The sequence below is a fragment of the Sebastes fasciatus genome, chromosome 14 (genome assembly GCF_043250625.1).
Source record: "Sebastes fasciatus isolate fSebFas1 chromosome 14, fSebFas1.pri, whole genome shotgun sequence".
In the NCBI taxonomy this organism is placed as follows: domain Eukaryota; kingdom Metazoa; phylum Chordata; class Actinopteri; order Perciformes; family Sebastidae; genus Sebastes; species Sebastes fasciatus.
The window spans coordinates 9,986,500-10,011,300 of NC_133808.1; the positions used below are offsets into that span (position 1 = coordinate 9,986,500).

Consider the following 24,801-nt stretch of genomic DNA (forward strand, 5'->3'; position numbering starts at 1 on the left):
TTGTATACTTCAAATTTATTTTATGAAGTATACTTAAAAAAAGTACAAGTATATTTCCCCGAAGTATACTTTATATAGTAAGTATACTAAGATCAATGTACTAGTAGTATACTGTGTACTAAGTGTACTAATTCAATACTTCTTGGGACTAAATTGGCCCACTTTTTAGCTTATAAAAGTACGAAAACACAATAATTCTTAGTTTCAGGTTATTTAACACAGGAAAACATAGTTATGAATATTGTATTCTATTTCTGCAAATAGATCTACTGAAATGTTACACACTGTTCCTTTAAGGCATTATGTGATCTGCCAAATCTCTGTTTATAAATTACGACAAAGTGAGCCAGTTTGGTTGTTTCCACACTGCCTGAACCTGGCTGGTCAAGTAACGCAAAAGACTGCACCTTCCAGAATGGAGTAAAGTGGTTCATGAGGAAACCTTCACCTCATGCCTGACGCTCAAAATAACCTGATAGTGTGTGTGTCACATTTATTGTCCACCTACTTGTTGCATTTTATTCTGGTACAAGTAGAACAAGATGCTCTTTTATCCCCGCTGTTACAGTGACTTCTACTGTCTGTACAAGATGTGCTGGATAAAGACAGTGTGTAGAGCAGAACAGAATGGCTCACTACATGGCAGATCGGTGGTTAAAGAGGGGGTGAAATAGCTGTAATATCGATTATCTTGTTGGCACTGCAGGAACCAATCAATCGCATGACCGCACATGGCTGTATGTTCATGAGCTTGACTATGTAACTGCACTGCTGGAGCAGCCATATAGAGTAGCGCAATGCATCTCACTGCCATTAAAGGCAAGGCAAGGCAAGGCAAGACAAGGCAAGTTTATTTATATAGCACATTTCATACACAAAGTGCTTTACATATATAAAAGCAAGATAAAAGAGCACAAAGTGCATAAGATAAAAACGAATAAACAATATAAAAGTATAAGTTAAAAGAAAAAATTAAAAGGATAATAAAAACAATCAAAAGACAGTAAAGTGCAGTATTTGATCAATTAAGAAAAGCGTCTGAGAATAGTTTGGTCTTGAGTCTAGATTTAAAAGTGGCCACTGTTGGTGCATCTTTGATCATCTTCCTTTGATTAAAGGAACAGTGTGTAGCATTTAAGGGGGATCTATTGGCAGAAATGGAACATAATGTTAATAAGTATGTTTTATTTAGTGTATAATCACCTGAATATAAACAAATTTTTTTTTTTTGTTAGCTTAGAATGAGCTGTTTAAATCTACATACGGAGCTGGTCCTCTTCACGGAGCCGGCCACCATGTTTCTAGCCCAGAACGGACAACCCAAACACTGGCTCTAGAGAGAGCCTTTCACGTTATCTGAAGGCCACCGTAGTTCTTTTTCACACTTGACACACAGGAGAAGTTTCAGTTGGTTGCAATCGGCAACCTCACCGCCGCCAAATCCTACACACTGCACCTTTAAAGAAAAACATAACAAAGAAAACTACTTCAAATAGATGTGTTAAAATCACAGAAGGCTCAAACGAAACTGTAAAGCAGCAGAAGAAGAGAGCTCAGAGAGGCTAAAAATGGAAAATGGTTTTCATGATAAGGAAGCAAATACGTTGACTATGACAATTCTCAATGGACAGGAAACTCCCAGAGAGATGGTTATAAAAGGGCATGATTTGAGAGTGGGCTTTATTTAAGGCCTTGCGCATCATTAAGACATGTGTGTGTGTATCACTTCTGGGTAAAGCTTAGATGAGGGCGTGGGTAGAAAGGCCAGATGAAGGGCAGTGCCAGCGCCGAACGATGCTTGGCATGAGAGTGACCATTGTAGCATTCATTACTGATATCCGCTCACTTCTTCACTTGCTCCATTTGACTGCAGGCCCTTCCCCATGCTCTAGGTGACTACTCAGTGAAGGCACTCCTTGACTCGCCCCGAAGCAAAACCGAGAACATCTTTCATCATCTATATTTCAACCACACGCCTTTGCGACAGATGTCTCCAAATATAGACAATACTTTTAAGACTGTGTTGAACCCATGAATGAGCTTAGAGCTTTAACAGAGAGGAAGAATTGACTTTTCAGAGGAACAGTTTGATGTTGAAAGGACACCAACAGATTCACAAAGCACTTGAAATCAATGCAAACTTGATTTGATCTCCAACTGCTCCTAATATTTCTGAAAATTGAGTTTATTGAGCATCTATGAAATTGGCCTGGAAGTTTGTTGGGGAGGAGATAATGAAAGCCAAAACCAGTGGTGGGTAGTAACTAGGGCTGGGCAATATATAGTTATTATATCAATATTGTGATATTAGATTAGATATCGTCTTCGATTTTAGGCTGAATTACAGGAGAGTGATTTAATTTTCTGAATTTACCAGACTGTTCTAGCGGTTCTATTATTTTCCTTTACCCACTTAGTCATTATATCCACATTACTGGTGATTATTTATCAAAAATGTCATTGTGTAAATTTTTTGTGAAAGCACCAATAGTCAGACCTCGAGATATGTGAATGAAAATGGGTTCTATGGGTACCCACGTGTCTTCCCTTTACAGACATGCCCACTTTATGATAATCACATGCAGTTTGGGGCAAGTCATAGTCAAGTCAGCACACTGACACACTGACAGCTGTTGTTGCCTGTTGGGCTGCAGTTTACCATGTCATGATTTGAGCATATTGTTTTATGCTAAATGCAGTACCTGTGAGGGTTTCTGGACAATATCTTGTCATTGTTTTGTGTTGTTAAATGATTTCCAATAATAAATATAAACATACATTTGCATAAAGCAGCATATTTGCCCACTCCCATGTTGATAAGAGTATTAAATACTTGAGAAATTTCCCTTTATGGTACATTTTGAACATATAAAAAATGTGCGATTAATCATGATTAAATATGTTAATTGATTGACAGCCCTAGTTTTAAGAGATTAAACTGTGCTTAACAGCACATATTTTGTCATTTGTCGCATCTACTGAAGTTACTCACTCACTACTTGAGTAGTTTTTTACGAGAAACATTTTAACTGTCTCTCAAGTAGTTATTTTTATGAGTACTTTATTTCTACTTGAGTCAATATAATTATAAAGTAAAATTACTTTTACTTGAGTACAGTTTTTGTTTACTCTACCCACCACTGCCCACAACTAACACAGCACAATGCATCCCAGGAGGAAAAGGGAAGACTTTTCATGTTTTTTTAATCATTACTCCGAGACAGCAGCAGGTTAAGTTTAAGTTATTCTAAAGCGTATACTATGACTCCATTAAATGCTGAATGTCATATTTGAAATTCGTTGTCAAGTAATTTTTTTTACCATGCATACTGTTTTTCTGTATCCTGGTGGATAGAATTAGCCTGTATAACTAACACTCTATGAGTGGATGTGGGCTGGCTCACTATACAGTGGAGGATGCCTGAATCCTCACAGGGCCAGAGCCGTTGCCCTCATCTCTCTGCTATAATGAATATCGTTGGTCACAATGGATTTTAAAGAGGAGTTGGTTATTATGTGTGTGGGATTCCTCAATTTGGTTCTATTGGTCTTTTGCCCTATTAGTCACAATGTGGGGGCACTGGAGAGGTGTTTGGAGCCGACGTCTAAACATCACATATGGAGTTGCGTTTGAGCCAAGTACCAGTGAGCGGTAACTGACAGTGAATCAAAGAGGCATGCTAATATGTGTTAAACATATCAACTGTCCAGATGTGCTGTATGCATATGCAATACACTCTGATAAAAATAATATCTGTAAATGTGTGCTATATACAGGAAGTTGCATAATACAGTGTAGTGTTGCAGTTTGAGCCCAGTGAAGCACAGAGACTAGTTCTGGCCCTGTGTTGGAGTTTGAATGAAGTCTTTGGTCATGACTTGGTTCACAGCAGCTGTTCATTTTACAGCGAACACTTGCTCTAAGCAATGCCAAACAACGCTCACGCTCCTTCTCTGATTGGTAGATGTCTTGGCTCACGGGCGTGTTGGGTGAAGGGGAGCGGATGTTTTAACACTGCTGGTCGCAGTCTACAAATCCCTTAAAGCAATGATCATGACTTTACATGACATTTAGAATCTAAATAAAACTACGACAAGCTGATCATAAAACGTAATGCTTTTTACATTAAAGAAGACAAAATGACGTCACACATTATATTACACAACTATCATTCACACAGCAGTACATTGCCTTGATGTCCATGCAGTTTGTCCCTTATAAATGCTTCAAATCAATCGCAGAAATACAGTCACTGATCCTTAGTATAGTCCAACATTATAGTATGTGTACTATTTGCACCCAGTGTGTTTTTAATAACTAATAAAATCACAGACCTTTCATCATTACCCAGAATTACATGGTGCTTTATTAGTCTGTGGTGGAAACTGTGGTACTTTTCAGGCTTATTTATTCATGCTACCTTTAATCATCTAACTAATATTGAAGGAGTCTTCGTCTGTATGTCTGTCCTTTGAATTTCTCGACGTCCATTCATCTGATCGGCTTCACTCTTGGCCGGTGTATTGCTGAGGACCCAAGGAAGTGGCGTGTTGAGTGGGAGCTCTTGAGGTCTACGGGAAAAAACAAGTTTTACAAATTTAGAACCTTCGTGGATCAAAAAATGCATTATTCAAAGAGTCATAATTGCAGTTTGAGATGTTTTGCAGACGTCTCTTTGAAAATGGTGGTCTATGGTGAAAATGCTTTTCAGTGGGATTTTTCGTTGCAATACCGCGAGTGGTCACTGGGAAAAATTGGAAGCAAGGCTGAGCGTCGGCGCCGTATCTTATTATACAGTACATCCATAAGGGACCCCTATTAACTGTAGCTGAACGGCATGCTGGGTACAGCTCGCTCTCTGTCGCTTGCTACAGCATTAACTGTTACACCGCTGAATGGCATGCTGGGTAAAGCTCGCTCTCTGTTGCTTGTTACAATATTAACTGTTACATCACCGAATGGCATGCTGGGTACAGCTCGTTCTCCCTTGACGTCTGTGTGAACCTTTGCACCCAAATGAAGCGTATACTCTAGTCATGGTAGGTGTATTGAACAGGCATGTTTTGAACGGGCTTGTTAGGGTACTAGCTATTGATGTGTGTGAGCATTTATACTTTAAAGTTATCATTTAATAATTGTCAAATACTCCAATTATCTCAACAAAGTTCATCATGCTTACTTCCACCTTTCAACTTAGTCAATTCACCCTAATTACAAATACACTACACAGTATGTGTGTGCAGATTATTACTAAGAAGTCCAAAAATAGTTAAAGTACCCGGTGTTATCATAGACCTCTCTAAATATTCTTATATTTTTCACATTAGATAACAGGATATGAATCCCTCTATATATTTCCAAATGATAACACTCATGCAGTTCATGCAATCTTCACACTCCCCCATGTGTGAGCCGTTAAAATGTGTACAGTAAAACCACAGAGACCAGACCAGTAATACTGGAACCAGTCCATTTATCTCTGTGCATCTTAAATCAAGTTATTTTTCCCCATCAGGAGAAAAGAGGCTGTTAAAAACTCACTAGGGAGCCACTTCCTGCCCGCCGTGGCCCGGGCAATCAAAAAGAAGTATTCTAATGATCCCTGACAAAATTGTCAGACGATATCCTCCAGGGTGCGATGATACTTTACATTACAGTACAGATCGATAGGCAGGATGACATGAGAGGCCTCTGCAGAGGGAGAGAGCTGGAGAGCCTGCAGTGCACTGCTCCGACTTGTGCCGATTCCCCAATGAGTCCGTCTGACCTCACAGGAACACATGTGAATGTAAGTCTACAGCACACGCGTGCACATTGCTTAAATAACTACATTCACCTGTCGTCTGAGGCAGTGTACTAGTTATATGTGTTTTCACGTACACTGAATGTGTTAGCAGGTGCACAACATGAGCAAACTATCAGTAATTGAAACATTGACAGCCACCTCTTAAAATCAATAAGTAATTCTTTACAGCTGGCCTTTAAAGAGAGACACGGCAAAATTATAATGCCGTGTTAAAAAAGTCAATGAGGAAACATTTTGTTTCAAAGTGGCCCACATCCCCGAGGAGCCAGTTATCACAGACAACTGACAAGACCTGGGCGCCACGAAAACTAGGTCATTAAAGTGGATTAATGCTGTAATTCAGAGATGAACACACAACACAACCCCACTAATGAACCCCTCCAGTCTCTCATCAAGCTTCCTGTGCTGTGGTTAATATTGTTTACACAAACCTCGGCTCTCGCTCGACGTTACGTCGGATAAAAGAAGCTTTTGAGTTCAACTGTAAGTTGTCATCGGCACATGATTAAGAAAAATACTCCAGAGGTTGGGTGCTTAATGATACGTACATATCACGCAAAACATGTCAAAGTGATACATGTTACATACATGCTGGTTTTGGTGCGTCATTTGGAAAATGGAAGAATCAATGTGGTGATCTAATGCAACACTCTTTCCTTATAAGTATGGATCAAGCTTTTCCCTCAGCTCATATTTAAAAAAAAAAGCCATATAATCAAGAATTCAATACTCTTCCCTGACTAATACATTTAAAATGACAGGAAAGAAGGAAAAAATACAGTTTCTAAATAGGTCATTTGTTCTGGCTGGGGCCATAATGCAGGTCATTTGTATTCTTTGTACTGCAGCCTAACCGAGATAGCTTACTGGCAAACAGTATCCAACACCTGTGAGTGGGGGTCAACACTATATCCAGCAACAAATGGGGTCTACTTCCAAACACTGGCAGACAAACTGACATCTGCCATTTGTGCTGGGAGGGAGTGACGCTGACAGAGGATTAAATCCGAGATGTGAAATATGAAAAACACATACAGGAGGAAGGAGCGCCTAACACGCAAAAACACCACTGCAATCAAATTTAAAGTATGTGTGAGGCAAAGTTCAGTCCTTCCACCAAAGACATTATCTCTCCACAACCCCGGCCTGGTGAGGGCAGGCATGATCAGGGGAGAACATTGTCTTCTTCTCCCTCAGCCTGTGATGGAAAACTTTAAATCCTCAGAGAAATACAGTGGAAACGGTCGTCATGAGCAACACTAGCTGGCCCCTTGTCCTCAGGGATGAGGGAACAAAACAGCTAACACCCAATATTGCATCTGAATGTTTTGTCAAACAAATGATAAACAATTTTGTGCCCTGTCATTATTATATATTTTATAAGAAGACCATAGATATTTAAAGTTGCTCTTCTGTATTAAAGCTTCAGTAGGCAACACGTTTTTGGCATCATTGGGCAAATAGAATACTTGTGCACCTCCTCGTGGCTCTGTTTTCAGGCTCTAAAAGATCTAGAGATTTTGGCCAATCACAGGTCATTTCAGGGAGCGTGTCCCTCGAGAGCGTTCCTATTGGCTGTGCTCAGGCTGATGGGAGGTGCTTGGTATTTCCTCAACAGATCTCAACATGGCTGCCGGGTCACAAACTTTCTAATTTTTACAGCTAAACAGTACACTACAAGATGTTTCTGAAAACATTTGAGGAGAGAAATAGGCATTACAGTGACAGAATATTGATTCATATTTGATCAGAGCTGCCTAGTTTGATCGGAGTTTGCGAGTGATTGAAAGCTGCTCAGAGACGGCAAGGCTCCAGCTCGGCTCTGATTGGTTGTTTTCCTCCGATCTTTGAAATCTTGCAGATGACATTAGGAGCACAGGAGGAGGACACAGAGGCACATGATTTTTTTTTTTCAGATTACCCGTCTCATGCACTTCTGTCAGGTAGAGGATATAGTGACCGTTTTATAAAAATAACCTTTTTTAAAGGGACTGTTTGTAACTTTATACACGTATAAATCTACCGGGTCGTTTGTGCAGAAATAACTGCTGCAGCTCCTCCAGACCAAAAGAGGTTTTCCGTGTCTTGTGAAGTGACGGGGCTCCGCAGCGAGAAACGTTGTCGTCTCCAACCGGGTGCCAATGTCTCCCCTGTTCCCTCGGGGGAGGCTGAGGCAGGAAAAGCCAACACTAGGATCAGCATTGATTCATGGAGAGACCTTCGTCTGGTCAGCTAACATTACTGCCAAGCAGCTGAAATATAGAGTGATATTGTGGTTTTAGCTGACGTGTGTCGCCTCACTGTTTTGAGCGATGCTCGTTCATGTCTATTTAGAGCGAGCAAAGCGCGAGCCCGACGCTGACTTTCGTTGAATTAACGGCCACAGGTGTCGCTGTTAACAAGCATTTCTGAAAGTTACAAATAGTCCCTTTAAATCATATTTGATCCATTTCTACCCACTGCAGTTTTAACTTTTATTGTGAATCAATTTTTTTTTCTGCAGCCAATATTGGATTCAATTCATTCAGCACGCCAAAGTAATAGTGATCTGTTGAAGTGGCCTATAGGCTATATACTCTGCACTCTGCAGCCCTGCTCCAGTAATGCTTAGATGACTTGACACAACAAGCCAACCAACCAACCTATCACAGGTGAGTCTGTCACACCTGTGACTTTTTGGGAGCTTGTGTACATAATCTCACGGTTAACTGGGTTACACAAAGCTTGACAACAACTTGAACAGAGAGCAAAGATGAAAAGAGATGAGGGCTGTGAAAATCATACCCCCTTAACGTGCAGTGCACACACGTGCCCCTCTCGTGCATCAAAACCCACTGATGTCATTTTCCAAGAATCCAAGCTGGGACAATAATATAGTCTCAGAGTCGGATCATCAAAATTTCCGAGAGCATCACTGAAATGACGGCGCAGAAACCACGTGTTTACGTAATGGAAAGCCAATCTTTTCAATTTAACCCCTCCTCCTCCTCCTCCCTCCTCCTCCTCCGTCTATTTCTAACAGAGGTCCGACGCCGAAAGGGGAAATTCATGCAAATGTTTGTATCATAGGCGCACCGTACTTTTTTGGAGATGCCAGGAACGGCTTGAGGAAAAAAAAATACTCAACAAAAAGCAAAGGAAGAAACGCACACTCCAGGAAAATCACGGACACACACACACACACCAAGAAACCTGGCTTTAACGCAACGTTTCTGTTGCAGTGTGGGGGACTATAAGAAGAGATGCAAACTGAGGTGATCTGACCTCAGCCAAAAACCAGCTTGGTTCTACAGGACAAAACGCATTGGACTTGATCCGGCAATGTGCTGTTTTGTTGGGGCTATCATTGCAGCAGCAGTCTGTGCATAGGATGCATCCTCCCTTGGCTTTTGATGCTGTGCAGATCCACCCTCCTCTCCTCAGAGTGATGAACTAAACAGGCAATGGTTTTCTCCGCGGAAACCCACCGTGTTTTACTGTTTTCACGTTAGTTGTGTTTGTTTACTGGTTGGCCCAGTCTCCATCACCGGTGCGACACATGCAATCTACAGAGTATATTTTCTATTCTCGACTATAGTTGAGGAGGCAATCCTTTAATATACGCCAGAAGAAAGAAAGAAAAAAAAAAACACACTGAAGTCTGTGACAAGACACTGAATCTTTTTTTTTTGTGCCACGTGAATGAAAAAACGCATATGAGGACTTGGATATCTACCCTATTTTTTTTTCTTATATGGTGCAATTGGTGGTAGCCTTGTCCTGGAGAACTGATCCAATTGTGTTATTATTATTATTATTATGCAACCGCAAGGATCTCATCTATATCTGGGTGTTTAAGCCACTGGATTGCTGCTCTTCGCCCAAATCAATGTGGTTTCTTTGGAACATTTTCAGCAAAGGAACGCATATGCTGCAGTGTCTTTGTGGCAAGAGTCTTAAGAAAAACAAGAATCCAAGTGGTAAGCTCATCATCATCACCCATTATTGCCTATATACTCCAACGTTTCGCTGTGACAACCGGCGTTGTGCTTGCATATGTGTGTGAGACACAGTGTGTGTGTGGATGTGCGTTATATTCTGTTTGTTTGTTGTAATGGTGATAGATCTGCAATCATATTTATGCAGCGAGTGGATCATGCAGAGGAGAAGCTGGGAGGGGGGAACAACTTATTCTGTGCAGCTGTATAGTATATCTGCGAGCACACACACACACACACACACACACACTAAAAGCACCCCCTGCATCACCACGGCACCATGATCTCCTAACTTTTTAAATAGCGCTCACACACACACATGCACAAGATGCTATTTCAGAGGATCAAATCCACGCACAGTTCTTCTGTCCAACGTGATTCCCCCCTATAAGCAGCAGATTGTTCCATCCCCGGGTTTACTGCAGCAGCATTCACCTCCTCTGTCTGTCTGCAACACACACTTCTCCATTAAATGGGCTGTTTTCAGCAGCAAAGGCAGCCGGAGGAGACAGACTATATTCTTTCATGTCTATCCCTCGTGCTGTTGCAGGCCAATATGCATCAAAATATGATTTTTTTATACTGAGCACTTGAGTTGATTTGTGTAGAAAAAGAAGAAGAAGCCAGCAAGCTGAGGTGCAGAATGTAAGAAAGGAAACCCGGCTCCACTGCACTATAATGCAAAATCCTGCACTTGAGCAGTCTTTTTGTGTGCAATGTGCAAGCTCTTTTATTCAGCATCACACCAGCAATCATTATAGTTAAATGTCCTATGTAAACATTGTAGAGCTTCTAGAGCTTATTTCAACAGGCTGTTTGTAGGTTTATATGAAAGAGGAGCCCCAGGTGGACAGCATGGAGTGCAGGGCTACTTGTTACCTCATGTTGTGGGGTTTTTGGAGATGATGTGCTCAGCTCAGCTCAGCTCAGATCAGCTCAGCAGCAGTACAGTTCCTCGACACTGCAGCTGCAGTATAGTAGATCATCATCATCATCATACTGTAGCGGGACTATTTAGCCTCGCTGACACTGCAGGAGCAACCACAAAACACATTGTTTACTATCAACTACAAATTTATTGTTTAACACCATTCTGTTTCCCTCTTGATGAGTGTCAAGCAATATTTAGCCCCGGTTTGTTTGTGCCTTCCACATAGCAATCATAATTTTTTTTTCTCCATTTAAGACTATTAAATTGCTATTTTTATATATCACAGAGCTGTCAAGTAGTAGTTTTTCCTCAAAGACGAGTCTATACAAGCTATACACATTGGAAACACCTCGCAGGTTCTTTGAGAACACTTACCACAAATTTATAAAGATTTCTAGATTCTTCCAAGACTCCTAAAAACCAGGGACAAAAACATTCAGACTTTTTAAACTGGATTCCCTAATTGCAAATTTAATTGCCAGTTTGCCAATTGGTGCCTTCAAATGGGGTCGTATTTACGGCTCTCCTCTAGTTTCTGAATGCTCCGACTTCACAAGTTGTTGACATTGTCAAAAAATGACGTAATGATGGAAGTTAATGTTTCGGTACATAATTCGTTAATATATTGTAATTTTACTGGTATATTGTTTTTCTTAGTAATTTTTTTCCCAAGTTCAACCCCTTGAATGCCAAGCACATCGCATACTCGACTTGTCATATTGTAAAACCCGAGTTAAAGAGTGTCACTTGAAGGCACCACCACATGTCAAAACCGGAAGGGGAATATTGGGTAGCTAGTCTCGTAGAAGCGAAGTCCCACCAATTAGGAATAATGTATTAATAGGTTCATTTATATTTATATCAAACATACACAATATGTATATGTTTGTATTACTTGTAATTTATATTATTTAATATTTTCATATAAATTGCTTTCACGCATATTGTTCGTAGGGACGCTGATATGCTACGTCACTTCCGCCGGCTATATTTAGTTTAGTTTTTGAAAGAGTTAAAAATTATGAAGCAAACTGGATGTTGTTTCTCCTCCAAATGTTTGAATAACCTGGAAATATCTAAAAAAACGGTGGTAAGTGTTGTCACATAACCTGTGAGTTTCTTTTTTTCAAAGCTTGGCTTGTATTTATCTTCATGTTAACGTTACATGAAAGGCACAATGTGGAGCTAAGCCAGTAGGCACTGATGGTGACGACCGACTGACTGACTGACTGACTGCTGCTCAGTGGAAAAGCCGCACCAAGACACTAACTTCCCTAACTGGTGCTCAACACCATGCAGCAAATCGATCAAAGCTGAGACTCACTGTCAAGGTGTTTTTGAGATTTGATGTCTTTCAAAGTGAGAGTATAGCCCACGTTTACCTTTGTGGAGGCTCACTATTGAATTATCATAAACTGATGGTGTGGGCACAATCGTCAGGGTTTTGTGCTGAAGCAGCAGGTAGAGCCAGTGTGGTTTACTGGGGATAAATGAAGTAGGCCAAGATGCAGACTGTCAGTGGGGTGCAGTACTGTTTCTTATGACTTAAAAAACTGCTAACTCATTGAATGCACACTGTCAAACAAAACACACAACACATTTTGTTTCAGCTACAGAGGCGCCTCAAACAACCTCGGAGGATTTTCTCGTACCTTTTGTCATAGACGGAGAATCCTCTGTGTGGCCCTCTGTCAGCAGAGGCAGGTGTTTCCAGTATAGTGCTCACTAGGCCTGCCTGAGCTGCAAAGGCCTACATATAGTGCTCCAGCTCTGTATTTTTAGTAACACAACATAACTGAGAGAACACAGAGACTAAGCCAACTGGGCTGTATCACTACGACTGCCAGTCTTTGTCAACATAGAAACATAGGTCTTATAAGTCACATATTCTCATCTGAATCTCTTTCCACATACAAAAGCAAACTTGCCGTACGTCCCCAGTGCATCTGGAGAGGTTAAAGTTGATTCTTTAAAGTGCCTTCTGCTGCAGCAGATGGCACTTGGGTTTTTGCCTATTGTGGATTCATATTCACTTGTCAGGGGCAAAGTGGGGGTGAGATGAGATCTTTTGGTATTTAGTATATATATATATATAGCCATACAGTATGTGTGTGTGGAGAGTTTGCCTATATGGTGCCTGTGATTATGTGTTTCTATAAATGAAGTGAGTTTCAAATTCAGACTTATAAACAGAGAGCTGAGGATTTGCAGGTTGGAAAGTAAAGCTGCACAGAACTATACTCATGTCAAACATTCCATTTAAGTGATGCATCACGGCTTAATGATAGATGATATCGAAAAACATGCTTTTAGTTTGAGAGTTCATGGTTGATATAGAATAATTCGCTTCTTGATATTTCACTCATGCCATTGCTCATTCACCTTTCTCTCTACTATTATCTTTAAAGGTGCTCTATACGATATCCAGAGCATTAATTTAGCAGCAAACAACTATATACTATGTAGAGATATAGAGGAGTAATGTCTACCTGAGCAGAGAATGAAGTTGCTCTCCCTCTGTGTGTGTTGTAATTCGAGCTTCTTAGCGCTTTGTTGACATAATCGGGCCGTCCGCACATGCTTTTAGTGCATGTGAGCGTGCCCCACTGGCTAGCTCACTGCCGCCGCTCTGCACTGTTCTTATAAGGTGGTTACAGCCGTCGCCATGTTGAGAGCTGTGTGGAGGCAATAAAAATGCTCCCAATCTCTCATTTTTAGCTTTGTCTGCATCAATTTCGATGTCCCTCACCTTGTGTAATTCATTTGCCACTACACAACAGAAAAGGGTGGAGTAAATAAATATTCACTCTTTTGTTTCAAACTAAGTGGTAATGCATTAGTCTCAGCTGTTTTGATACACAAATAAGGTAGATAATGTATGGAATATTTCTTGAAATATACCACATGGTTTTATGAGGAAGCCAGATACCATGAACACAGTTTAGCTTAAAGGAGCAGTCTGTAACAATTAGGGTGATCTTTTGACAGAAATGGAATATAATATTAATAAGTGTGTTTTCTTTTGTGTATAATCACCTGATGGTATGAAGCATTGTGTTTCCGTTACCTTAGAATGAGCCGTTCATATCTACATAGGGAGCGGGTCCTCCTGACGGAGTCCACCATGTTGCACCGCCATGTTTCTACAGTAGCCCAGAACGGACAAACCAAACTCTGTTAACTTTTCCTGCTTGGGCCGGAGTTGATAACGTTACTTTCTCCCGTCATTGCAGCTCTCTTACTTCACCACTCACTTTCCTCGTACACACACACACACACTCTACGCACTGGCTCTGCTCCAGATGGCTCTAGAGAGGGCCATTCACGTTTTTGCGTCGCCAACCGTAGCTCTCCAACGGCTACAGGTGGTTGCAGTCTCCTCATCTCACAGCTAGATACCACCAGATCCTACACACTGGACCTTTTAAGGGGTTGACATTACAGGGTTTAAAGCGTCTTCTCCCTTTTGAGTCATCCAAAGTTGTCACTTTGACTTCCCTTGTCTTTAGATAAGATAAACCACCAAACACCAGAACATGCTGGGTCAAAGTTGTAGCACACAACAGAACTACGCACTTTCGTTGCATGTGTCAGCTTGCCTTTGTGTAAAGACTGCACGTCCACTTTTAGCCTTTTAGTCTCACTATGCCTTTTTTTTAAAGTTAATATCCTTTCAGCCATGTCACTGTTTTCCAGCAAAATTCTCATTTTATCTAATGGTAGATTGTCCTTAGGGTTGGTAGTCTGGTACAGCTGGCATCGCTGGCCAACCCTTAATGTTCACTCTCATATCATATCATAGCATTGGTACATGTCTCTGAGTGAACGTACTTCATTAAGTCAATTAAGTGATGAACTAGCTGAGTGGAAGGAAAGGATGGAGATGCAGTACGTTTCACCCTGCAGCCTGTGCAGCATTGATGATTGTGCAAATGACCACATAGCTGTCATCTTAAAACTTTGGGAACATCATTGAATGGGTCATATAACTATGATGAATGAGGGCATTTGGTGGTAAGCGTTAGAGGATTTTTTTTTTGTCTAAGACAGACAATTGATGGGAGCTCACTGGCCTTTCTTGTGCTTTACATTTTTGTAAAAGTGCGTTGAATGCTGTAAACGTGGATGACATTTATAGCCAGATTGCTGAAAGAGCAGAATTGCAGTGGATGTGTGAAGTCAGTAGGTGGCTTCCTCAGAGTAGCACAGCAGCAGTGGCTCACTGACAGCAGAGTGACAGTACAGGTCAGTGAACACCCAGGCATCCACGTGAGTGAGGATGGTTCATAGCATATCAAGGGAAACTCAGCTTCATTGTGTGTGACAGAGCCAAGAGGCCGAACCGAAGCTCCAGCACTGTGATGCTTATTGCTCTTGTTTGCTCCATGGGTATACTGGGGCTTTAACCCTAAGCTCTATAGTTTGACCTCACACTCATGAAGCAGTGACCCAAGATAATTAGTGTGGGTCTCTGGCATGGCCAACCATACAGACTATTGGAGGACCTTGAACTGGTGCTAAAAAATAAGAACTCTGGATATTAAAATTATTTGATTTGTGGCACATAAACCACTCAGAGATAAATCTATGGATGCAAATTTATTGCGTCTCATAATAATCATAAAAAAAACAGTGTGTAAGTAAAGACATAAATAAATAAAAAGGTACTTGTCTGGACAATGTAGGGCTGCACAATTGATCAAATATTAATCACAATCACAATTATGGCTTCCCACAATTAAATTAACATGATCGCCTGCGATATTGATATTTAAACTGCACGCTCTGCACATAGAAAACGCTGCAGCGTATCGTATCAAGCGCTTTCTAAACTGCCAGCCACCAGCCGGTGATCAAGATGTTTTGGCTTCACTTTTGGGTATAGATATAATCTGTACAATAATGTTTATGATTAAATTAAGAGCATACAATTGTTTATCTAGCTGTTATTGTTGCTAATTTTGCTCTCGAAAGATTGAAGCATTTAACTCTAAAATGTAGCTAACAAAAGGTAGGGTGAATATTCTTGTATTTTTTCATATTGCAACAATATATAGCAGAAAAAAAATATATTGCAATGTCATTTCTTTCCAACATCGTGCCGCCCTAATTTGTACATTAACAGGGATGTAGCACAGCATGGAAGTGAAAACAGTGCTGTGTTTATTTTAATGGGAAAGTGCAATAAAAATATGTTGTTGCTAAAATTAAAGAATAATCGTGATAAATAATCATGAAATCAATATTGATCAAAATAATCGTGATTATCATTTTGGCCATAATCGTGAAGCCCTAGGACAATGGCAACATTTTATTTTGAAAGACTTGTGTTTCCACGGTGTGCAGGTACTGTATATGGCTACAAACTGTAGTTGACAGGTTAATGACGAGGCTGGTAATACCTTTTTAAAGTACTGCGACAGCATATTGAATGACCCCTTCATCAGATGCATGTGTCTAAATGCTGTTTGCTGTCATAACAAGTTCATGCATTGCTCAGGGTAAAATATTAATTTTGCTGTGCACTGTTCTTTGCTGAGCAGGGACTTTCACAGTATAATCTGAAATTATATATGCATTTTAATAACTCAGATTACGCCGCTGGTGTCTTTTCTCCGTTCTCACCTCAAAGCAAGAGCAATATATCTCAAATTCAGCTTTTTTCCCAAAAATCATGCCCGTTGAAGAATTCAAAATGATACATTTTTTTCTACAGTTAAAAGATGCTTGATTAATTTGTGTTGCTTATACCCACGCTAGATTAATTCGTGGCAACAAAGAAACAGCAGTGTAATTAAAGGGGATGGGTAAGATTCAAACAAGAAGTCCTACAATTAGAATAACAGCAGGGTTGGCTAAATATATCCTCCTCCAACCACCATGGTGGCATGTTGCTAGGTTTCTTACAGAAACAGTGCAGTAAGTTCGTAAATGGCTAAACTGCAGTAGTTTTTCTGATAATACACAGAGGTGTTGCAGGACCTGGCATGTCACAGCTTTAGGATTTACAGTTAACAAGTTTAGGAAATGATCGCACAGTTATAAGGGCCATTCTACAAACGTGTCACATGGATGAGCCTTTTGTTTCTAATGCACCCACCTCACAATGTAATTGAATACAGAAAAAAGGGAGCGGACCTATCCACCGTGGGGAGGTGGATAGGTCCAACAAACACCAGACTTTTAACCAGGAGGCCCCTGTTCGAGACTGTTGTTGACTGTTGTTGACTGGTGTTTTGTTTTGTGAGTTACGTTTGTGACGTTTGTCACGTGTTTTTTACTGACGTTTGTGGCGTGTTTTCCACATTTGTTTCCGTACATGTTTTACCCAGTTTACGTACTTATTTTAAGCCCAACCATGACATTTTCCCTTAACCTAACTAATTGTTTTTTTCTTGCCTAAACCTAACTGCGGACGTTTGCGTGGCGTACAAATGACACGCGAAAAGCGGCATACAAATGACATGCGAAAAGGCTAAAATGTCAAAATGTCTATCTAAATATCCAAATGTCGTACTATTTATACGCCTTCCCGTGAGACTGGGTTGGTGATTGCTGTTATGCATTTTGTGATCATTTGCAAAGAGAGATGAGGTTGCGTGTATCAGCAGTGGGCATGTCACAGGTCAACTAGAGACATTGTCTCGCTCTCATCTCTTTTGGGCGTGATAATGGCAGCGGCATCATCAGTTTCCACACTGAATTAATTTGGGCTGTCTCTGTCCTGCTCTTGAGAAATATGACCTGCAGGGGTGATGAGATTCAAGTTCCTGGCTGTTATTCCACCTCCCTCTGAGAGACAATCAAGTTTACATTCAAATCAGTTCAGATGAGAGGGCACATGTGTATATATAGTGTATGTATATAGGGAGAGAGAGAGAAGAAAAAAGAGGGCAAAAGAGAAATTGGGCTGTAGAAAGGTATGATTAATGTCTGAGTTTACATGAGGCATCTCCCAGAATGCTCTGGATACTTCCCAGATGCTCCTGTTTGCAGAGGTGAGAGAAATTATGGGACATGCGGTCCTGGCTGGGTGCCTCCAAGGGTGACTGGTTGGCCACTGGATCTGCAGGCGGCGGTGTCACACAGAGGTGCTCTCTGTTCCCTCAAGGTTAGGCCTGATGGGAGTTCACATGAAGGGGAGACACTGTGAAATAGATCAGTTCTCTCACAGGTTCTGGGATGGATAACATCTCTTTGTTTGTCTGATCCTCTGGTGTTTAACATTTGTAATCGGTTAGAGGTTCATTAGTGTAGGTGTGCATGCAAAAATGAAAATGCACTGATGCGGTGTCTATCGTCTTTCATCACACATCGTTTTGCAAAGAGACCTCATTGAGTCATGTCATTAAAAACAGAGCCATTATGTTCTTTTGTCTTTTTTCAGCACTGAACTGTAAATTGAATTATTGGATTTAAAGCTGCGAAATCTGTATTTTTGTATTAACAGTGGATCCAATGACTTAATGAGTGTGACAGTGTTGCTCGCATTGATGAACCCACAGATAATTATCACCCGACTCTACAGGTCTAATTGTTTTGGTTTTACGGCCCACAACTTGTCTGCTTTGGTTCAGTCTCGCTGCTCTCGTTTGCATCGTTTCCATTCGCAGCAGGCAGCTGTTTTCAGCGAATAAGTACTAAAAACACACACGGTACTCTACCTGCTCACCAAACAGCAGACAGACATAGTTAGCATTTAGCTGGTGGACATAGTGGTGCGTTTAGCAGCCAGATAGTCCCCTCAGGAGCTGGTACGGTAGAGTCCAAAACAGAGTTAAAGCTTGAGCTTGTTTCTGTTTTCCGTAAGTGTCCAAAAAAATCTGCGAATTCAGGTTCAAACATTCAGTCCAAAAAACGGCTAAGACGCAGACTAGACAGGAGTCAGTTTCAGCTGAGCGAAGTCTTAACGGTGTCATTTGAGAGCTTTTTGAGCTGAGCTGTCTTGGTCTTCAAAGCCAACTTATGTGATCCATTTTCCGTCTGCTCATGAGGTCAATATTAGGTTGAATTTCAGATAATAACACACGCAGTGAAAATTGTCAGTCTTTCCAAATGGAGGTAAAGCACAGAGAATGGATTTGTGTTTCTAGCTAATGGTGCCAAGAGGCTACCTTTATTGTTACTTGCACTTAGTGGATTGAAGACATTAGGGATAATAGTCGTTTTGAATAAACTGTGATTGCCCTGGTTACCATTTTAAAAGGTTACATCTCTCCGTCTTTCTTTGTTGGACCACCTAATTCCTCGTTCCCTTTCCCAGAGAAATGTGTAAAAACATTTGAAGCTAAAAATATGACACATTTCTTTGTGCTTTGCTCAAATAAATGTTGGTGCACACCAACACTCTCAATTTTAAGCAAGTAGGTGTTAAGAAACACATTGAATACCTGACATATTTGTTGCAGCCTTAGAGGCCAAACAAATATCCCACAGAATGAACCAACGACTAGAATTTGAGTCAAAGTGGTGATTATTTGATTGCTTTGTGATTTGAATCACAGATCCAGTTGTCTGCCTGTGGTGTGAAAGGTTGCTGTGAGGGACATCATGTGGCTGAATGAGAATTACACTGTGATTACTGTGAAGGATGCTGATTTAGCAAAACATAGCTTTGTGAGAAAAGTCTTTATGTCTTTTTTTATTATTAGATTGTCTACCCGCAATATTCAAAACATAATTTAAGTGGTCACACTGAGTAACCTCTGGTAACTTGCTCAAAAGCATTTGGCACTTTTTTCTTTTCACAGTTTCTGATGGCAGCTTTGTTTCTGTTTCGAGTTATGGGTACTTTGACTACAAAGACGGCAACAACAAACCATAATATCTCTATAACTACATTCATGATCAAATTGACACATGTTCTATTTCACAGTTATGGAAAGTTAAAGTTACATCTACTCTCTTGTACAATTCCTGAGCCTCCGGCTGCGCGACTACCTCACTCAGAGCAGCTGTCAATCACAGCTGTCAATCACAGCTGTCAATCACAGCTGTCAATCACAGCTATCAATCATGATGTCTCATCCCCTTTTTATAGCATCAAATAACTAATTAAAACCAAACTTATCAGAAAAATAAACACTCAAACATACATCAGCGTGATAAGAACTGCCTAAAATGACAGAAACCATCTTTGGTAAAGATTTAGTTGACGTGTACTTTGACTTTTTTGTTTGCCCATGTCTCATTTACTAACATGGAGGGGGCGGGATTAATGGCCTATACTGCAGCCAGCCACCAGGGGGCGATCAAGATGTTTTAGCTTCACTTTTTGGGAGCTGTCATGTTGTTTATCTTTAAATACAGTCTATGGTTGGCACCCCCGCTGCGTCTCCAGGCTGGCCCTATTCAAATTATAGGAGGAGGCTGTGTTTTTTTCCGTAGCGGCCTAGATAGTAGTCAGTTACGTCTGGGCTAACACTGACATTTAGGGATGTCCCCCCAAAAAAGTAGGATTCTCATCTCTAGTAAGCTTCCTAGATGTTGCTGGCTGAAATGACAACTGTCACTGGCTGATTTATCAATTGTGGCTAGCTAGATGATTGAGCTCAACAGTAGCTCTATCAAAACGCTGTCTCTTGCTAACGTTTTATAAAAAGGTGTCTTTCATATGCACTTGATAGGCTAAAAGACTGAGGCTAAAGCTGCATGTCACTGGCAACAAATCAACATCTTCCAACGGTTGATGATCTGTGTAGAAGACATGGAAATAAAGAAATGTTCTTGTACTGCATTGTAGAGCTAGTTAGTCCCACTATAGTTCCCTGTCCACTAGGTCTGGCTTCCACACGGTGGGTAAATAGTACGAAGTGGATGTGCTAGTCGTAATAACCCTGTTTTAAAATTGAAGATTTATTTTTTCTTTAATTGCCACATATCATTAATTTCTGATTTTACTGACCTCAGTAGTTTATAACTGGCTTTACCGAGTGCATGCATAATTTTGACAGGTTTACTATATTCCAGGAACACTGGGAAATTGAGGTAGCCTACATCTCAAAATAGTCATCACAGCAAGATAGTATATCCTGTGCTTTTCCCCACTTGGTTTTCTGCCCTGTGTATTATGGAGGCTCCATCATCTTGTAATTTGGCTCATCCTCTGCCCTTAATAGTAGGAGCTATGTGACATACATATCCCCCACTTCTGTGAGTGGTTGTGCGAGGAGCTGGGGTGTAAAACACATGATGTTGAAACCTAACACACGATGCATCTTAATGCTCACTACTTCCAGAACCCCAGAGGATCGGATACATGATAGGCGCTGTGGAGCTGCTGTGATTTTTTTCCTGGAGCTGCTGAGCTGCTGAGCAGGGCCGATGCACTGCGCTGTGATTCACAATAAAGTGACAAAGTGATGAGAGCGAGAGATGAAGAGCAAGAGTAAATAATGCAGTTAGACTACGAGATTATTGATTTACGTGGCCAGAAGTTTGAACAGTTGTACACAGTTGTACAGAAGAGCTAACACATGCACCTTTTTTTTGAAGTTCATCATCATCATTACCAAAAATGCATACTGAGGCATCAGAAGTGCCCCTGTGTGGAATTGAAGTTAACACTGTGTAAGTGGATCATCCAGGATGAGAACATTTTATGTGAAGGTTTTTTGTCTCCAGGGAGAGCTTTAGTGTCAGAGTTCAGGGAAACGATCACTGTGACAGTTCAGTGTAACGCAGTCAACCTTGACAACTACAGGTAGCATGTTTAGAATCTAAATAATCAGTACTGATTCGATGCTTCTGCAGCCAATGTGCCATGTGCTTTATGCCACGATATGGAGAGAATTGTTGAAACACTTGTTTCGTTCCCTGTTGTGTGAACAGCCTTGTCGAATTTGAAAGTGTGATCACAATCCATATGCCTTGTTGATTTGATAGAAACCAGAATTATTCATTCTCGGGGACCAATATTGTGACCTGTCCTGAATAGCCACAGAGAGTCAGGGTGTTCCAGAAGTAAGAAAACTAAAAATGGGAAGCCTTATTCAACAGTATGTTATGTGGTTCACTCCATATATCTAGATAAGAGTGGTAATTCAGGGCTCAGGGTTTTTCCGGAGCTGCTGATGGAAGTAGCTAAGGAGTGAGCCACCTCGCTTCCTTCTCAATAAATAAACATGAAGATTAAACAATTTACTTTCTTTGTTATTTGACAACTCCTAATAAATAAAACAAGTTGTATAGGGGCAAGTCAAAATTGACTTTGAGCAAGTAGATTTGACTGCCCGATTCGACTGTTATCGGGCCAGTAAATAGGCATTTTCAGTCGCTATAAGCACCATAGATGTGGGTTAATAGTGGCCTACTGCGCCTACTACGTTGTAATAGTGAATGTGAAACTTAAAAGCAACACGTCCTAACATGTAAAACTGAAACTTGGCCAAGCTATTCTATTTTAATAATCACATCTAATAATCTATTCTTAGTGTATTAATGATCTACACAAAGCCCTGTTATACGGACAGGAGCTGTCAAGTTACAATAAAAACAAACCGGATCTTTAGAAAAACGGCAGTAATGGGGCATTGCTGACGTCTGTGGACTCATGCAGTTATAAAGAGGAAAGTGGGCTACCTTTTCAAGGCTATTCTTTCCACAACCTGGGTCTGTATGTCCGAGGTCATTTGTGAAATTATCCCATTTCACGTCATTTGCGGCAGTTTATGCCTTCTCTATAAAAACCAAACATCCTAACTTAACGCAGCAGGTGGCAAGCTTTCCTCTGTTTGAGATCGGTGAGTCATCTACAAGAGTGTTGTCCTTGGGAAATGCTGTGAGAACTGGTCTTAAATTGGTACCAGTTCCTGACTCCCGCACACGTCATTGCAGCTATAAGTATAACTAAAGTGTTATTGTTCTATAGTACTATAGTGTTCTTTATATAGGTATACCTTATTTGGAGTGAAACTGTAATAAAACAACCAAGGATATTTTTTTACTGTTCTACTGAATGTAAAACTTGTATTGGTATTGATACCAGCGCCATTGTTCTCCACATCCTCCTCGTGTGCTCTCGCCCTTCCCCTTCATTCAGTGACAACACCATTCACCCTGTGGTAGCAACTTAACTCCTAAATAACCCTCTAGCCCACTGACATTTCCTCTTTAGATTGAAAGCTGACTTGATTATAGTGGAGATGTTTTTTAAAGGGAGTATTTAGCTCCCGCTGAAAGCAACTACAGAGAGCTGTAATTTCAGCCATACAAGTCAACATAACACAATCTGACACCAGAGGCAAAACGCTGTGCTTTGTTGACATGTCTCATGAAAAATACCCAGGTTTTCTATAAAGAGCAGGTCTGTATTTTCATCCTGATTTCATGTCCATTCACCATTTAAGTTTTTTTTGATGCAAGAAAAATAATTTGCCATGCCATGCCCGCAGTAATTACATAGTTCCTCATCCACCCGATTCAACTGTTATCAGGCCATTAAATGTGTGTTATTGCTCGCAATAAGCATCATAGATGTGGGTCAGCAGGGGCCTACAGTACTACGCCCTCTACGTTGTAAAAGTGAAAGCGAAACTTGAAACTAACACGCTGTAAAACTGCATGAAACTTTACGTTTTCAACATAAACAAAACACTTCTTAAGTGTTAGGTAGCGAATCCATCGCACCCAGCTCCCAAAAAACTGGCAAAATAGACTTTAAAATGCCCCCAGAGAAACCTATGATTGTCATCCCACTAGTCCATGTTTTTTAGATGTTGTATGGTTTGAGCTCTGCCTCCTGTAGACTAGCCTCTGCTAGCTGCTCTGTTCCTTAACCCCACCATGTATCAATCTCCCTTCATTCTAATACCTTCCTCAGTACAAACACTCTCACACATTCGTCTTTAGTGGTTCTTTGTTGATACAGTCTACAGTCCTCTCTCCTCTCCTCTCCTCTCCTCTCCAGTATTATCTCGTATTTGGATCCAGCCCAAAGTAATGTTGTGCATTTATAACTTACTTACTTTTATATGTGTATTACTGTAACACAGTCACATTGATTTATGCTTGTGTTGAAAACAAACAATTGAACACAATACGAGTGTCTCTAAAGCTATTTCAGTTTGGTTTCCTATGACCAGTAGATCACATAAGCCATTGGCACAGTTCCAGTACAGTCACACTGTAGTTGTAATGGAGCTACTGCAGAGATGACCACATCAGTGTAAATCGCCTATAAGGTAATGCAGACACCAAAAACCCTCCAGGTAGCACTCACCAATTTATTTTAAGTGATGTCAAGAGTATCTTGCTAATGTTTCTTCCTGGAGCCCTTCATCACAGTGTCACCCATGACGACCATTATAAAAGGTAACTGTAAAGTAAAGACATATGCATTTAGCATTGCGTACAGTAGGGCTGTGTGTTGGCAAGAATCTGGCGATATTATTCATATCATGATACAGGGGTTACGATTTAATATATTGCAAGGCGATATATTGCGATTTTTAAAAAAATATAATTTTAGGAAAACTGTCACAGTATAAAGAACACATAAAATCAGAGTAAATAAAGTGTACTTTTTTATGCAATCAGATTAGTGGGATCAGCATTTATCACAGTAACTGTAACATCCAACATCATTGCACTACTTTGAGAGGGCACGTACACTGAGAGGGTGCATCTCTTTGCAAATTAAATAAAGTATTGACTGAGTTAGTCTTTGCATGTAAACTATTGATTAAAAATCAATTGCCCTTTAGGTAATGACATTAATACAGTTCCTGAGTAAATGTCATTTTAAAATTCAGTTTTTCCGCTATCAGTTTCATATATTAAGTCACACCAATCCGCAGCCCCCATGTCGCCTGCTCAACCAGGCGCAGAGGTGCCCTGCTGACTCACGTTTTAGTACCTTAGTTATCCCTGGCATCATGTTATCTTACATAATGATTCCAATGAGTTCCACCCAGTGATACACAATTTAACATTAGGAAAAAGGAGAGCACTGGTATTGGATTGGTATTTAGTATCGCAGATTCCCTGAATTTAGGTAGGTAACACTATGTAGGTCATACTATTTATTTATTCCCTTTATTTGTAAATTATGAAATTATTGACATTATTAACATGCATTTTCAGTAAG

The 24,801-nt window shown here is 40.5% G+C and overlaps 1 protein-coding gene and 1 long non-coding RNA gene across 4 annotated transcripts in view; one reads left to right on the top strand and one right to left on the bottom strand.

The window, feature by feature from the left end:
• Positions 1–829: 829 nt before the first annotated feature.
• On the bottom strand, positions 830–11,443 carry LOC141782377 (uncharacterized). Of its 2 annotated transcripts, XR_012597105.1 has the most exons (4): positions 11,091–11,443; positions 10,664–10,813; positions 1,265–1,456; positions 830–1,145 (listed from the first exon to the last, which is right to left on the bottom strand). It is a non-coding gene; the product is annotated as an uncharacterized LOC141782377 (long non-coding RNA). The 2 variants fall into 2 exon arrangements; XR_012597106.1 differs by lacking the exons at positions 830–1,145; positions 1,265–1,456 and adding an exon at positions 4,161–4,572 and having other exon boundaries at positions 11,091–11,433.
• fgf14 (fibroblast growth factor 14) overlaps positions 8,805–24,801 on the top strand; it is a 131,142-nt gene continuing 115,145 nt past the window's right edge. The window contains exon 1 of one of the 2 annotated variants that reach the window (XM_074658647.1): positions 8,805–9,766. In XM_074658647.1, coding sequence (XP_074514748.1) covers positions 9,541–9,766 — 226 coding nt within the window. In that variant the 5' untranslated portion in view covers positions 8,805–9,540. Of the gene's footprint in view, positions 9,767–11,667; positions 11,806–24,801 lie in introns of those variants that run through there. The other variant, XM_074658649.1, reaches the window with a different exon arrangement.